The sequence below is a fragment of the Myotis myotis genome, unplaced genomic scaffold, assembly GCF_014108235.1.
Source record: "Myotis myotis isolate mMyoMyo1 unplaced genomic scaffold, mMyoMyo1.p scaffold_m19_p_3, whole genome shotgun sequence".
Lineage (NCBI taxonomy): Eukaryota > Metazoa > Chordata > Mammalia > Chiroptera > Vespertilionidae > Myotis > Myotis myotis.
In genome coordinates, this window is record NW_023416335.1 from 112,069,672 (window position 1) to 112,085,080 (window position 15,409).

Sequence of the window (15,409 nt, forward strand, 5' to 3'; positions counted from 1 at the left end):
AGAATCATGGATCAGCTGCCTTCAGCACACCTCCTACTGGGGATAGAGCCCACAAATCGGGTATATGCCCTGAACAGGAATCAAAACTATGACCTCCTGGTTCATAGGCTGAAGCTCAACCACTGAGCCATGCTAGCTGGGCTGTATGTTTTTTCTGCTAAGAAGTCATCCCCTTCCTGTTCCATGTGCTTCAACCTTGCATGCTATGTGCACTCATTTAGCAAACATCGCAGAATCTCTACGAAGTGCAAAGATCATGTCAGCATGGTCCAGTGTACTGTTGATCAACTGCAGACTGGTGTAGCCACTATGGAAAACAGTATGAAGGTTCCTCAAAAAACTAAAAATAGAACTACCATAGGACCCAGGAATTCCACTTCTGGATATTTATCCAAAGAAACCAAAAACACTAATTTGAAAAGATTTATACACCCCTATGTTTACTGCAGCATCATTTACAATAGCCAAGATATAGAAGCAACTTAGGTGTCCATCAGTAGACGAGTGGATGAAGAAAGATGTGGTACAATGAAATATTACTTGGTCATAAATAAGAATGAAATATTACCATTTGCAACAGCATGGATAAACCTAGAGGGTATTATGCTAAGTGAAATAAGTCAGTCAGAGAAACACAAATACCATATGATTTCACTCATATGTGGAATCTAAAGAACAAAACAAAATAAAAACACACTTGTAGAAACAGAGGCCAAAGGTATGGTTGCCAGAGGGGAGGCAATGAGAGGGTGGGTAAAAAAAAAAAAAAAGGTGAAGGGAACATAGTAATATTGTGATAGATGATTGCCCGAATTAGTGTGGGGTTCACACTGTAAGGTATATAAATATCAAATCACTATATTGTATAGTGATTGTTAGTTACCTGAAAGTAATGTAACTAACATAATATTGTATGCTATCTACACTTAAATTTTAAAAATAAATTTAAAAAATAAAGGAAGTATGCCATTATAACACAAAAGCAAAAGGGCAAAGCCAGAGCCCGCATGGTGTGCTGTGAGAACACAGGGGAGGGGGAGCCACAGCAAGGAGAGCTTCTGGAGGAGGTGTTTCCAGCTTCCCTTAAAAAGCAGCCGTTTTCTGCAGCTTAGGCTTGGGGAGTTCCAGATCAGCAGAGAGAGGGAAGCACGGTTATCACTGAGCCACAGCAGCCTTATATCTGTAGCATCCCTGAGTGGGTGACAAGGAAGTGTGACAGGCACTTCTGAGGCCAGGATGCAGGAACAAGTCAGTGATAAAGTTAGAGAAGGAGGCTGCCTCAGCCAAATCAGATCATGAAGGATTTATAGGCTTCACTCAGAGGACTCCAGATCAATAATTTTCAAACTTGAAACATGCTCAAGAACTGCCTGGGGCCCCAGACAGTAGGACCCAAACCTTCACAGTCCTCCCCTCTCTTCTCTGCATGTCCTTAGGACAGTATTCTCATCTTTTCTTAGGGAAATTTAAGACCCTCACAGTTAGGTATGGCTAAGGAATAGGATGCATATGTGGGGGTTACAGATATTAAGGCAAAAAATGAAAGGTGCTCCCAGTTCCTAAAATCCTGATCATAATGACAGAAAATCATCTCCATGCCATTCAGCCATAGCCCCTTCCAGAAGAGAACCAGGTTAGCACAGACTAATGCTGAAAACAGTCTATGTGCTTAACTCCTCGCTGTTCTGTAAATCAGCATCACTAAATATTTTCTTTTTTTATCTTTACTATAGGAAATATTACATATATCCCATTTTTTTCTAACATTGAACCCCTATAGTCCGCCCCCATCACCCATCCCAAGCCTTCACCAGCCTAATGTCTGTGTCCATGGGTTATGCATATATGCATACAAGTTCTTTGGTTGATCTCTTCCCAACCACACACCCACCGCCACCTTCCCTTTGAGATTCAATTGTTGGTGGTCTGTTCCATGCTTCTATGTCTCTGGATCTATTTTGTTCATCAGTTTATTTTGTTCATTAGATTCCACATATGAATGAGATCATGTGATACTTGTTTTTCTCTGACTGGCTTATTTCACTTAGCATAATACTCTCCAGGTCCCTCCATGCTATCTCAAAGGGTAAGAAATACTTCTTTTTTACTGCTGCATAGTTTTAGGTCCCACAGTTTTTTATCCACTCATATACTGATGGGTACTTGGGCTGTTTCCAGATCTGAGCTATTGTAGATTGTGCTGCTATGAACATAGGGGTGCAAACATTCTTTCTTCTTGGTGTTTTGGGTTACTTTGGATATATTCCTAGAAGTGGGATCACTGGGTCAAATGGAAGTTCCTAATTTAATCTTTTGAGGAAAAATATTCTTTCTTCCATAGTAGCTGCACCAGTCTGCATTCCCACCAGCAGTATACGAGGGTTCCATTTTCTCCACATCCTTGCCAGCACTTGTCATTTGTTGATTTGTTGATGGTAGCATTCTGACAGGTACGAGGTAATACCTCATTGTCATTTTAAATTACATCTCTCAAATAAGTGACTTTGAGCACTTTTTCATATGTCTCTTGGCCATCTGTGTGTCCACTTTGGAGAAGTGTCTATTTAGGTCCTTTGCCCATTTTTTAATTGGATTGTTTGTCTTCCTTTTGTTAAGGTGTATGAGTTCCTTATATATTTTGGATATTAATCCTTTATCAGATGTACCATTGCCAAATTTATTCTCCCAATCAGTGGGCTCCCTTTTCATTTTGCTGATGGTTCTTTTGCTGTGCAGCTTTTTATTTTGATGTGGTCCCACTTGTTTATTTTCTCCTTAGTTTCCTTTGCCCTCGGAGATGTATCAAACATATTACTACAAGAAATGTCTGAGATTTTGCTGCCTGTGGTTTCTTCTAGAATTTTAATGGTTTCGCATTTTACATTTAAGTCTTTTCTTATTCTTGTGTATGTAAGTTGGTGGTCTAGTTTCTTTTCTTTTTTTTTCTTTTTTCTTTTCTTTTTTTTTTTTTTTTTTTGCATATACCTGTCCAATTTTCCCAACACCATTTATTGAAGAGACTGTCTTGACTGCATTGTATGCTCTTGCCTCCTTGGGCAAATATTAACTGAGTGTAATGGCTTGGGTCAATTTCTGGGTCTCTGTTCTATTCCATTTATCTATATGTCTGTTCTTGTGCCAGTACCAGGCTGTTTTGACTGCAGAGGCTTTTAACTGGATATCTGGTAATGTGATACCTCCAACTTTGTTCTTCTTTGTCAAGAGTGCTGCAGCTATTCAGGGCCTTTCTTGGTTCTCTACAAATTTTTGGAGTATTTGTTCTAGGTAGTATTTGTTAAATAGGCCATTGATAATTTAATAGGGCTTGCACTGAATCTATAAATTGCTTTCAGTAGTATGGACATTTTAATGATGCTGAATCTACCAATCCATGAACACAATATATTCTTCCTTTATCTCTTTTTTCAATGTCCTATAGTTTTCTGAGTACAAGTCATTTACGTCCTTGGTTAAGTTTATTCCTAGGTATCTCAATTTTTTTGTTGTTCCCATGTTAAATGGAATTGCTTTTTGTTGCTATGGTAAATGAAATTCTCTTTCTGAGAATTCACTATTGGTGTATAAAAATGCCATCAATTTCTGGGTGTTAATTTTGTATCCTGTTACATTGCTGAATTCATTTATTAAATCTAGTAGTTTTTTGGTGGAGTCTTCAGGTTTTTCTACATATAATATCATGTCATCTGCGAATAATGACAGTTTTACTTCTTCCTTTTTGATGTGGATGCCTTTTATTTCTTCTTCTTGTCTGATTGCTGTGGTTAGGATTTCCCATACTATCCTATCTAATAAAGAGGGAATATGCTAATTGACCCTCACACCATTGCAAAGATGGCTGCGCCCACAGCCAATAAGGAGGGAATATGCTAATTGACTGCCCCACCCTCAAAGATGGCGGCGCCCACAGCCAATAAGGAGGGAATATGCTAATTGACTGCCCTGCCCTCAAAGATGTTGGTGCCCACAGCCAATAAGGAGGGAATATGCTAATTGATTGCCCCACCGTCAAAGATGGTGGCGCCCACAGCCAATAAGGAGGGGATATGCTAATTGACTGCCCCGCCCTCAAAGATGGTGGTGCCCAGTCCCCTCAGCCACGAGCCTGCCTCCAGAGTCCCCCAGTCCCCTCAGCCCCCCAGCTGCCCAGGGCCAGCCCAAGGCACAGGCAAACCTCAGATGTTGGCTGCCCAGCTGCCCAGGGCCAGCACGAGGTGCAGGCAAACCTCAGGTGCCGCCCAGGGCCAACCAAGGCTCGGGTACCCAGGGCCGACTGAGGCTTGCACTACCAGCAGTGGCAGCAGCAGAGGTGTAATGGGGGCATCACCTTCCCCTGATCACCAGGTCACCTCCTGACTCTGAGGGCTCCCGGACTGTGAGAGGGGGCAGGCCAGGCTGAGGAATCCCAACTCCAGTGCATGAATTTTCATACACTGGGCCTCTAGTGTTGAATAAGAGTGGGGAAAGTGAACATTCATGTCTTGTTCCTATACTTAGGGGAAATAGTTTTAGTTTTTGCCTATTGAATATGATGTTCGCTGTAGGTTTGCCATATACAGCCTTTATTATGCTGAGGCATGATCCCTCTATTCCCACTTTGCTGAGCATTTTTATAAAAAATGGGTGTTGGATTTGTCTGATGATTTTTCTGATCATGGGAATTTTGTCTTTCAATTTATGTTATGTATCACATTTATTGATTTGTGAATATTGTACCACCCTTGCATCCCTGGAATAAATCCCACTTGGTCCAGGTGTATGATCTTTTTAATATATTGCTGGATCCAATTTGCTAATATTTTGTTGAGGATATTAGCATCTATGTTCATCAGGGATATTGGCCTGTAATTCTCGTTTTGTAGTGTCTTTATCTGGTTTTGGAATTAGGATAAGGCTGGCCTCATAAAATGAACTGAGAAGTGTTGCTTCCTCTTGGAATTTTTGGAATAGTTTGAGGAGAATAGGTGTTCGTTCTTTTTTGAATGCTTGGTAAAACTCCCCTGTGAAGCTGTTGGGAAAGGGGCTTTTGTTTGCTGGAGTTTTTTTTTTTTATTATTGCTTCAATTTCCTCAATTGTTATTGGCCTACTCAGGCTTTCTGATTCAGCCTGGTTGAGTTTTGGAAGATTGTATCTTTCTAGGAATTTGTCTGTTTCATCCACATTGTCCAGCTTGTTGGCACACAGTTGCTCATATTTTCTTACAATTCTTTGTGTTTCTGTGATGTTAGTTGTTACTTCACCCCTTTTGTTTCTGATTTTAATTATTTGGGTCTTCTCTGTTTCTTGATGAGTTTGGCCAAAGGTTCATCAATCCTGTTTATCTTTTCAAAGAACTACTGCTTTGTCTCTATATCATTTATTTCTGCTCTAATCTTTACTATTTCCTTCCTTTTGCTTTGAGCTTTTCTTACTGTTCTCTTTCTAATTCTTTAAGTTATAAGGTTAAATAGTTTATTATTAATTTTTCTTATTTTTTGAGATAGGCCTGTAATACTATGAACTTGCCTCTCAGAACTGCTTTTGCTGTGTCCCATAGATTGTGAGTTATTGTGAGTTCATTGTTTATTTCCAGGAAGTTTTTTAAATTTCTTTCTTGATCTTATTGGTTAGTAACATGCTATTTAGCGTCCATGTTTTTGAGTGTTTTTACTATAGTTGATTTCTAATTTCATTCCATTATGATCTGAGAAGATGCTCAATATGATTTCAATTTTCTTGAACTTGTAGAAACTTATTTTGTGTCCTAACATATGGTCTATCTTTTAGAATGACCCATGTGCACTTGAGAAGAATGTATATTCTACACCTTTGGGGTGAAATGGTCTATACATGTCAATTAAATCCAACTGATCCAGTGTGTCACTTAGAATCACTGTTCCCTTGTTATTTTGTCTGGAAGATCTATCCAGTGAAGTCAGCAGAATGTCAAAACTCCCTACTTTAACTGAATTGCTGCTGATCTTTCCATTAAAGTCCTCAAGAAGTTGTTTTGTTGTTTTAAATATATATTTAGGTGCCCCTATATTGGGTGCATATATGTTTACCAGGGTTATATCCTCTTGTTGGATCGATCCCTTTAGTATTATGTAGTGACCTTTGTTGTCTCTTGTGATGGCCTTCATTTTGAAGTCTACTTTGTCAGATATGAGTATTGCCACCCCACTGTTTTTTTGTTTTTATTTGTATGGAAAAAAAATTTCCATCCTTTCACTCTCATCCTATGTGAGTCTTTTGTTCTGAAATGGGTCTCTTGTAGACAGCATATAATTGGGTCATGTGTTTGGATCCATTCAGGTACCCTATGTCTTTTGATTGGAGCATTTAATCCATTTACATTTAAGGTTATTATTGATAGGTACTTATTTATTACCATTTTAATTTTGTATGCCTAGTTTTGGCTATCTCCCTATTTATTCTCATTACAGCAGTCCCTTTAGCATTTCTTTCAGTGCTGGTTTGGTGTTGACAAACTCCTTTAGCCTTTTTTCATCTGGGAAGCTCTTTATTTCACCATCTATTTTGAATGATAGCCTTGCTGGATATAGTAACTTGGTTTCAGACCCTTGCTTTTCATTACCTTGAATACTTCATGCCATTCCTTTCTGGCCTATAGAGTTTCTGATGAGAAATCACGTGACAGCTTTATGGGAGCTCCTTTGCAGGTAACAAGTTGCTTTTCTCTTGCTGCCTTTAAGATTCTCTCTGTCTTTAATTTTTGGCATTTTAATTATGATGTGTCTGGACATGGGCTGTTTGGGTTCTTCTTGCTTGGGGTTCTCTGTGCCTCCTGAACTGGCATGACTTTTTCCTCCACTAGGTTAGGGAAGTTTTCTGCCATTATTTCTTCAAACACGTTCTCTACCCTTTATTTTCTTCCCCTTCTGGCACTCCTATTATGCTACATTTCATGTTGTCCCACTGCTCCCTCAAGCTGTCCTCCTGCTTTTTAATTGTTTTTCTTTTTGATTCTCTGATTGAGTGATGTTTTCTACCCTGTCTTCTAATTCACTGATCCAATCCTTGGCTTCCCCTAATCTGCTGTGTATTCCTTCCATTGTGTTATTTATTAGGGCTGTCATTCTTCATAGTTACCATATCTTTTCTCATGCTGGTGAGCATCTTTGCCATTATTCATCTGAACTCTATGTCTGATAAATTTCTTATCTCTATTTCATTTTAGCTCTTCTAGAGAATTTTCTTGTTCTTTCATTTGGAGCTTGTTTTGTTTTTTTTATCTCCCCATTTTAGCTGCCTGTTTGGGTTTGTGACTCTATATTGGGTAGATCTGCTATGACTCCCAATCTCTGGTGTAAGTCAGAAAATGTTTCTGACTGGCTCTGAATATCGTGTTTGGACCTATCAGCAACCCACAGCTATGGCTCCCTCTGTTGGGGCTGGGTCCCTTTGTAAAGGACTGAGATGTGCACCAAGTTCTGCTTTTACTAGCCCCAGGTCCAGAATTAGATGAAGCAAAGACTCAAAGCTTTCAGAGACCTGCCTCTTCCTGCAGGCTGATTGTATTCACCCTTCATTGGCCTCAGGCTATAGACAACAGGGTGGGGAGAGAGGTTCCCCAACATGGTGAGGCAATTGCTTCTGCCTGCAGGCTAATTGTTATTTTCAGTCTTTTAATGGGACTCAGAAATTCCACAGTGTGGGGGGAGGGGGTTTAAATAGGGTGGGGCAAATGCCTCCCCCACCCCTGGATAGCAAAGGTCCACTGGAGAAAGATATCCTCTGCAGTGTGAGAGAATGACTCAGCACAAGAAACCAGGGTGTCTGCCTTCGGAGGTCTCACCTAACTTGAGAGCTCCCAACTCTGGCCTCTGCTCACACAGCTCCAGTCCACTCTGCCCTCCCTCTGCCAGAGGCCAAGGTGAGTGGCTGCACATGAAATTTTGTGCATGGGCCTTTTAAGTGGGTGCCTGCATTTCAGTAGTCTCTGGCTGACAGAGAGCAACACTGCTGCTTTTCACAGTCAGATGTTATGTGGGCACCTTTCTTAGTTCTGGTGTTCTGGGCTGGGGGGCCCAGCTTGGGGTTTAGACCCCAGAGTTCTCAGTTAGAATCCCCCACATCTGAGATAATCCCCCCAGAACTTCAGCTGCTGTCTGTGGATTCCCAGCCAGCCCATTCATGCTTCCACACTTCCTACCAGTCTCTATGTGGTCTCCACTTTCTGTACTTGGTCAGGGTTCTTTCCAATTAATCTTCAGTTAATTATTCAGGATGGTTTTTTCATGAAATATTTTGTCACATGTCCTAAACCCTTCCTCACTGAGTCACATTCTAACAGCGTCTAGATCACATGGGTCACCTTAGTAGAGTCTTCTTTGTTGACACTTTCGGCTGTGTGATTCTTAGGCTCCCACTGCCCAGTCACTGAAGCTAACAAGACAACTCCACTATTTCTCCTCACTTTGGCTGCCCTTCTCTAAACTCAGTGCAACTTGCTTTTAGCAGACAATGCCAACACTCAATACAGATTGTCATTGTTTCTCCTTCAGGAATGTGTGACAAATGGGTAGTACACTAAGTGCCTGACAATAATGATGAGTATGACAAGAAGATAAAGAACTTGGTCAAGTATATGGAAAGGATCAATGTGGTTCTGAAGCCAGTGGACAGCTGCAGAGTATTAAGTACAGGCAACAGAGCCAAAGGAGATTCGAAAGGGTCCCTTCAGGAGAAGCAATTCTTCTATGAAGGTAGAAGAAATCAAAGGTCCTCTATTTCTGCAGGTGCTAAGCACCTGTCATGTGCCAAACACTCTAAACACTGATCCTTCCTGATCATAAATTATCTGGAAACATGGATTTCACAAGACTGGTGTTTTTCTGATGAGAAATCAATGTGGCAAAGCTGGATAAGAAGTTGGCTCATGAGTTAAAGCTAGAGGATAAATATGCACACATGCACTCACACATGAAGAGTCACTCTCTAATTATGTGTTACTTGATTAGAATAACATCACTAGTGAATCTATGGATTTGGTGGTAAGTCAGAAAAAACAGACTGCCCATCCTTGGAGGCTGTCACCCAGCCCTGAGTACTGTGAGACCATGGCCTAAGTTCTCTGGCTCTACTGGGTAGCTGCCTAAGCAGCCCCTAGTCCTGCAGACTCACGATTGTGGCTGAGAAATCCCCTGGGTCCTTTTCAGATGATCAGATACCAAGTTAACTATCACCAGATTGGCCATCTGCACTGCAAGTCTAGGTAACTTTCCCTTGGTCCTTTCAAACCCATGTTCCCGACAATGGTCGTTAGTCCATTTAATAACCATTTATTATGAGGATACCCATCAGCTCCCATAAAATAAATATATAAACAAATGCCCAAACCCACAAGGTTGGCAGCAAAGGAGAAATCTCCACATGGGGAGGCATGGCTGAACCACAAAGAATGTTTTCACAGAGAAGAAAAGGCAACAAAGCAATGTGGCTCCTTAAATAAGGCTGCTCTCAGAGCCCACAGACCCCCACCTATGCCCCAAGCTCCCCTGTGTGTGCAGGGCCTCAGACTCACCTATTCAGCACAGGCCACCCCACCACCACCCCCACACAAGTGTTCTTGACTCCCTAGAATCTGGGCCCAGGAAGGAAAGGCCTACAAAGGAAGACATACCTTTTCCCTCCTATCCCAGCCCATCTTCCAGGTCTCCATTGCCCACCCTGAATAATGGACAGTAACAAAGTTCACACCCTTTGAGAAAAGACCAACCCCTACTGACAAAGGTGTGACCTTACCCTCCCGTTGACACGGTGCGGTATGTTTCCCACAGAATACAAAAAAAAATCTCACTTATGGTCATATCCCTGAAGACACAATATGCTAAGGGAGAAATATGCATTTAAAAGAGGTTGCAAATAAGGGTGTATATGGGCTGTGACAGAAGTGTGGTGTGTTTGCCAAGGAGCAAGCCAGGGATTAGGAGGAGTCTGACAGGAGACATGTCAATGAGTGTACCTGAAGGGCAAGTGGTGTCTGTGAGTACACAGTGGAGGACCTGGCTCCAGGCAGAAGAGGGCATGAATAAAGGCCACAGTGTGTCCTTTTCTCCCACAAGTATGGACCTCTAGTTACAGAGACACTGTCTTATTCACCTGGTAGGGTAATCTGCCCTTATTGGAAACACAACAATATTTACACCATAAATAAAATCAGAAAGAAAAATGAATTTCACTGAAAAATAATTTACAAGAAATACACCTCGGTACATACTCTTAAGTTAAAAAAAAAATCATTACATACCTATGTCATTTTTCCTTGATATACCACTTTTCTCCAAATTCTGTATTTAAAAAAAGAGAGAGAGAGAGAAATAAACCTCATCACATAACAAAGCTAACAATACACTGAATGAACACGTGTTACATATTAACATTCAGAGGGGGCGGATACTGAAGATGAGAGCTTGAAAGTGCTTCTCTACAAACAGAGACCAGTATTAAGGGGGGGAAGCAATAAGGATGCCCTTCTGTATGGTGCACAACCTTCCCATGGGGCCGTCTCTTTCACATGTGATCTTGGGCAGTCATTTCATGAGAATTAAAATCACTATGTTAGCTTGTGTGCACCAAAAACAATATGATTTTAATTCTAAACAATGTTTTTAATTTTCAATTCAGTAGTTGTCATAACTTCTTTCGTTATCTCTGCAAACAGTTGTTAAGGATACAGTCCAAAGACTATTTTGCCCAATTTTAACATTCTAAAGATTTAATGCATAAGATGTGCAAGGCAGTTCCTTTGGGATGGCAGCTCCGCTCCATTCTAAAGTAATTCCATTTCTTTACTTTTTTTTTAACACTTGTAAACTCTAAGCATTACAAACATATCACAGATTGCATCAGTTCTGGCAGTGTGTTCCCCATGAAGATGAACATCATCTGGGCTCAGATGTACTGTCAAAAATGGTACCATGATGTCCTCTCCTGCCTGAGAAGCGACACTGGGCCCTATAATCCTATATAATAAAAGCCTAATATGCTAAATGTCCAGTCGTCCAGTCAGCCATTCAACCAATCAAAGCATAATATGCTAATGATATGCTAAGGCCTCTCAACCACTCACTATTATGTGCTCTGACCACCAGGGGGCAGACACTCCGACCGATAGGTTAGCTTGCTGCTGGGGTACAGCGACTGGGACTGAGCAAGATGGGCTGGACACACCCTGGACCCTCCCACGGTCCCGCCCTAGTTGGCCAACCTCCTGTGTCCCTCCCTGGCCCTGATGGTGCACCGGTGGGGTCCCTCGGCCTGGCTGCACCCTCTCACAATCCGGGACCCCTTGGGGGATGTCAGAGAGCTGGTTTGGGGCCAACAGCAGAACAACCAGTCACTATGACATGCACTGACCACCAGGGGGCAGACGCTCAACACAGAAGCTGCCCCTGGTGGTCAGTGCGCTAACACAGGGAAGCGCTGCTCAGCTAGAAGCCGGGCTCATGGCTAGCAAGCACAGTCCCGCCGCCTGCCGCCTCCGTGGCAGCGGTAAGGATGTCCATCAGTCGTCAGTCAGACATCCCCCGAGGGCTCCTGGACTGCAAGAGGGTGCAGGCCAGGCTGAGGGACAGCCCCTCCCCGAGTGCATGAATTTCATGCTCTGGGCCTCTAGTAATAATAATAAAATGGAGCTGGAGCTGACATCCCAGAGGAACTTCCTTGCACAGTCATGCCTCAAACCTTGGAATGTTAAAACAGGGCAAAATAACCTTTGGACTGGGACTAAAGCAACATTATGTTCCCGCATAAAAATGTTTGCAAAGATAACAAGAAAGCAGATCTTATGACTACTGGACTGGCTACAGGACTGAAACTTAAAAATATTCTTTAGAATTAACATCACAGAAAAGAAGAAGAAAAGAAAAACAAGAATTAACATCACTATGTAAGCTTATCTGCACCAATAGAAATACTTTCTTTCTATTAATGGACTCTTCCTCTTCTCATCTTCTCATAAATACCCATTGCCTTTGTCTCTTATCAGAACACTATCTGGGTTTCTTCCTAAATCAGTGCTTCCCCAATAGCTTATTCTTTTGGATTTCACACAAATGCTTGTTGCCTCTTACTTTGCCTTTTACTTTCCAATTAACCTATCAGTAAGCCAGTAAAAAAAAACGAAAAAAAAACACACACACACCTTAGGATTCTGCTTATATGAAGCACCTAGAATAGTCAACTTTATAGAGACAGGAAGTAAAGTGATGGTTGTCGGGGCTGGGGAATGGGGAAAGGGGAGTTATTGTTTCTTGGGCACAGAGTTTCAGTCTGCAAGATGAAAAGAGTTCTGCAGATTGCCTGCACAACAATATTTATGTACTTATCAGTACTGAACTATAGACTTAAAAATGGTTAATATGGTAAATTTGATGTTATGTGTATTTTACCACAATTTTAAAAACCAGCAGTGAAGATAATCCAATACAACACTCTCCTTTTACAAATGAGACAATGGAGGCTCAGAAAAGATGAAGGATTCACCCATTGTCCAATAGTCATTCTAGTTAGGATGAAAATTAACATCACTATGTAAGGATGAAAATCTAGGTCTCTGACTCCTTTCTAATGTTCCTTTCTTACACCCCCTCCTCACCATGAAAAATGCACATCCAGCCTGCCTCCAGAGCAATTCTTCAGAAAATGCGCACATTAGAAGCAGACAGGTTTTGAGAGTAAGCTAAAAACAATACCTACAACTGAGGCAGGATAGTAAGAAGCTAGGAAAATTCCTTGGCAAGTACAATGGGGAAACTGAGACAGCTAGCTGAACAAACTGGCAGAGCAATTTACAGCCAGAGAAGGCAGATCACCAGGACGAACAGCCCTGGGTGCCCAGCAATGTACAAAACTGGCACTGGACCTCGTTCCCAGGGTGGCCTTTCCTCCTTTGACATATCACTGGTCATGAGGTTTAGGTTTAGACCTTCTGACCTTCCCTCCCTAGAGATAACATCTAGGCTTCAGTTGTATTTCAGCTCCAGGCCCAGAAAAGCAGCAAACTGATAGAAGCAAAAATAGAATATTGAGGACCAACTACAATTGGAAGAAATATTAATCAGGCTCTATTAACCATGATTGTTTTTTTCTGATTAAAGAAAGCACATCCTAACACGTGGGACCTGGGAGCTCACCTGGAAATGAGGCCTATCCTCCACATCCAGGAGCTGTCAATTACCATGTAAAGATTAACCACCTTGTTGCAGAAACCAGAGCCACCAGCCCTTTGAAGACCCCCCAGCCCTTTACATATCACCAGCCTGTTGAAGATCCCAGTCCTTTGCATACCTGTTGGCCTTTGCAAATCCTCAGCACCCATTACCTGTAAACTGCCCATTTGGCATACCCTTTTGCCTACTTCCCCATATAATCTTCATCCCAATATAAGCAGCTGGCTTATGGTGGGGAGGCAGAGCAGATTTTTGTGGATGACCTGCTGCTCTCCACATTGCTGGCATTATTGGAGTAAGTGCTCATGCAATCCTGTCTCTGCTGTATTGACTCAAGTAGTGACAGGCAGCCCAGACTCATTGATTATCTGGTTACAAAACAAGGTGGGTGATGCCAGGCCCAGCTGCAATGACTAGTGGCTCCCTGCCCTGACACTGACTGATCAGTGGAAATCAGGACCCTGAAAAGGCTAATTATATTCTATTGAGATCCTTCCTTAAGACCTCCCCTAAACTCCCAGCTTTTAAAACCCCCAAAACAAAAAAAACAGCTCTCCCTCTACCTCCAGGGAGCATGCCCGCACCTTTCCCTTCCTCCTCTTCTTCTTCCACAGGCATGCATCTCCTAAACTCTAAGGGACCCCACAAGACTTGCAACCAGGGAGCAATGGGCAGCAACAGCTCATCTGGGACTAACCCCCTGAACCTGTCTCCAAGGCCCCCTTTTCTCTGACTTCCCAGTGAGCTAACAGCAGCCTCCCTTGGCTCACTTCCTTCCTGTAACATTTCTAGAGGCCAAAGCAGCCCCACCTAGTCTCTCTCCTGGTGCTTCTTCTATCCTAAGCCCTTCTTTGATTCACTGTCCCAGCTTTAATACAGTTACTCTCAAAATCACTTGGACTCGTATTGTGAAATCTTTCCTGTACAAAGTCAAGAACCCACATACTCCAAGCCATCCTTAGGTTGACCTGCTAAGGGCCAGGTCCCCTTTCCTGTAACACAACAACAGTCACCTTCATGAACAAGTCGGAAGATCAACAATATCCTGACTCAATGATTCCAAGCTGGGAATCCCACTGGACTTCCTCCCATGAGATCTTTGTGAAACCAAAGAAGAGCAACCAAAATAATAGCTCTCTGTCATCGAGCACTGCTGCACCGACTAGCTGACACAACAGCTAGGAAATGATTAGCTATTTCCAGTGGCTCAATTTATACCAGTAAATAGTAAAAATAAAATATCCAAGAAACCCTTGGATTCAGTGAACTGACGGAACCAAAATAGTCTTGAGAAAGTTCCCCTTTGAGAAAGAAAATTAGACTAAGTGAACTAATTGACAGAACATTCAAAATTCTGTCTCCAACTTCCCTCATGAAAAGGCTTAATTCTTCCTAAGAAAAAAGATAGACATGGTGTGTTTTATTATCTCTGCTGCCATACGCTTCTTCTACTGACTATCAATATCAGTCCAAATGTGCTCACTGCCAATGTTTCATAAGCCTACTGAATTGCTACTCAGATCAGAAAGAGGTCTGTTTCTAACACCTATGTCTCACAGACAGTTCCTTCTCTTGCCAGAATATGACTAAACCAAAGCACCATTAGTCCAGTTTTATTTTTAATGCACCACAGATCTGAACACTTTCAATCCATCTAGGTGAGGCTTGGTTATAAATTCTTCATTAAAAGAAAATAAGGCATCCTCAAAAGAATGTAATATGAAATCTCTTAAGAAGGAATAGGGATAAAATGGCATCTTCTACCCATTCACCAACAGCCACCACCAGCCCTGAGATTCTCAGTAAAATGATTAAGCAGGACGTGTTCATCAGAGCCCTCCATTGTAAGGTGGGCCTGTGTTCTTTCCACCTCCACAACTTACTAGCTCAAGCCTCAGTTTCTCATCTGTACAGCAGGAACCATAATTACAAGACCTGCTTTAATAGATTATATAATGCTAAGCATAGTGTCTGCCCAAAGCAAATGCTCAATAACTGTTAGCTCTCACACTTTCTATCATCATCGCCTCCTTTACGTAATATCTACTACCATTGTAACAGAGATTAACTGACAAAAGCAGTAATGTCCATGGCTCTTCTTTTTTATTTGTTTAGGTTCTTCTTGAAAAGTTGCATAGGACATTTCTTGCTGTCATATTAAATGGGGCCTGGGCTGTTCTACGTGATGGACACACACACACACACACACACACAC

General features: G+C 41.9%; 1 protein-coding gene across 1 annotated transcript in view; it reads right to left on the minus strand.

Moving 5' to 3' along the window:
• Positions 1–15,409, minus strand: part of B3GLCT (beta 3-glucosyltransferase) — a 138,919-nt gene that overhangs the window by 104,642 nt on the left and 18,868 nt on the right. The window contains exon 3 of the mRNA XM_036301567.1: positions 10,272–10,311. Within this exon, the coding sequence (XP_036157460.1) occupies positions 10,272–10,311 (40 nt within the window). The remainder of the gene's footprint in view (positions 1–10,271; positions 10,312–15,409) is intronic.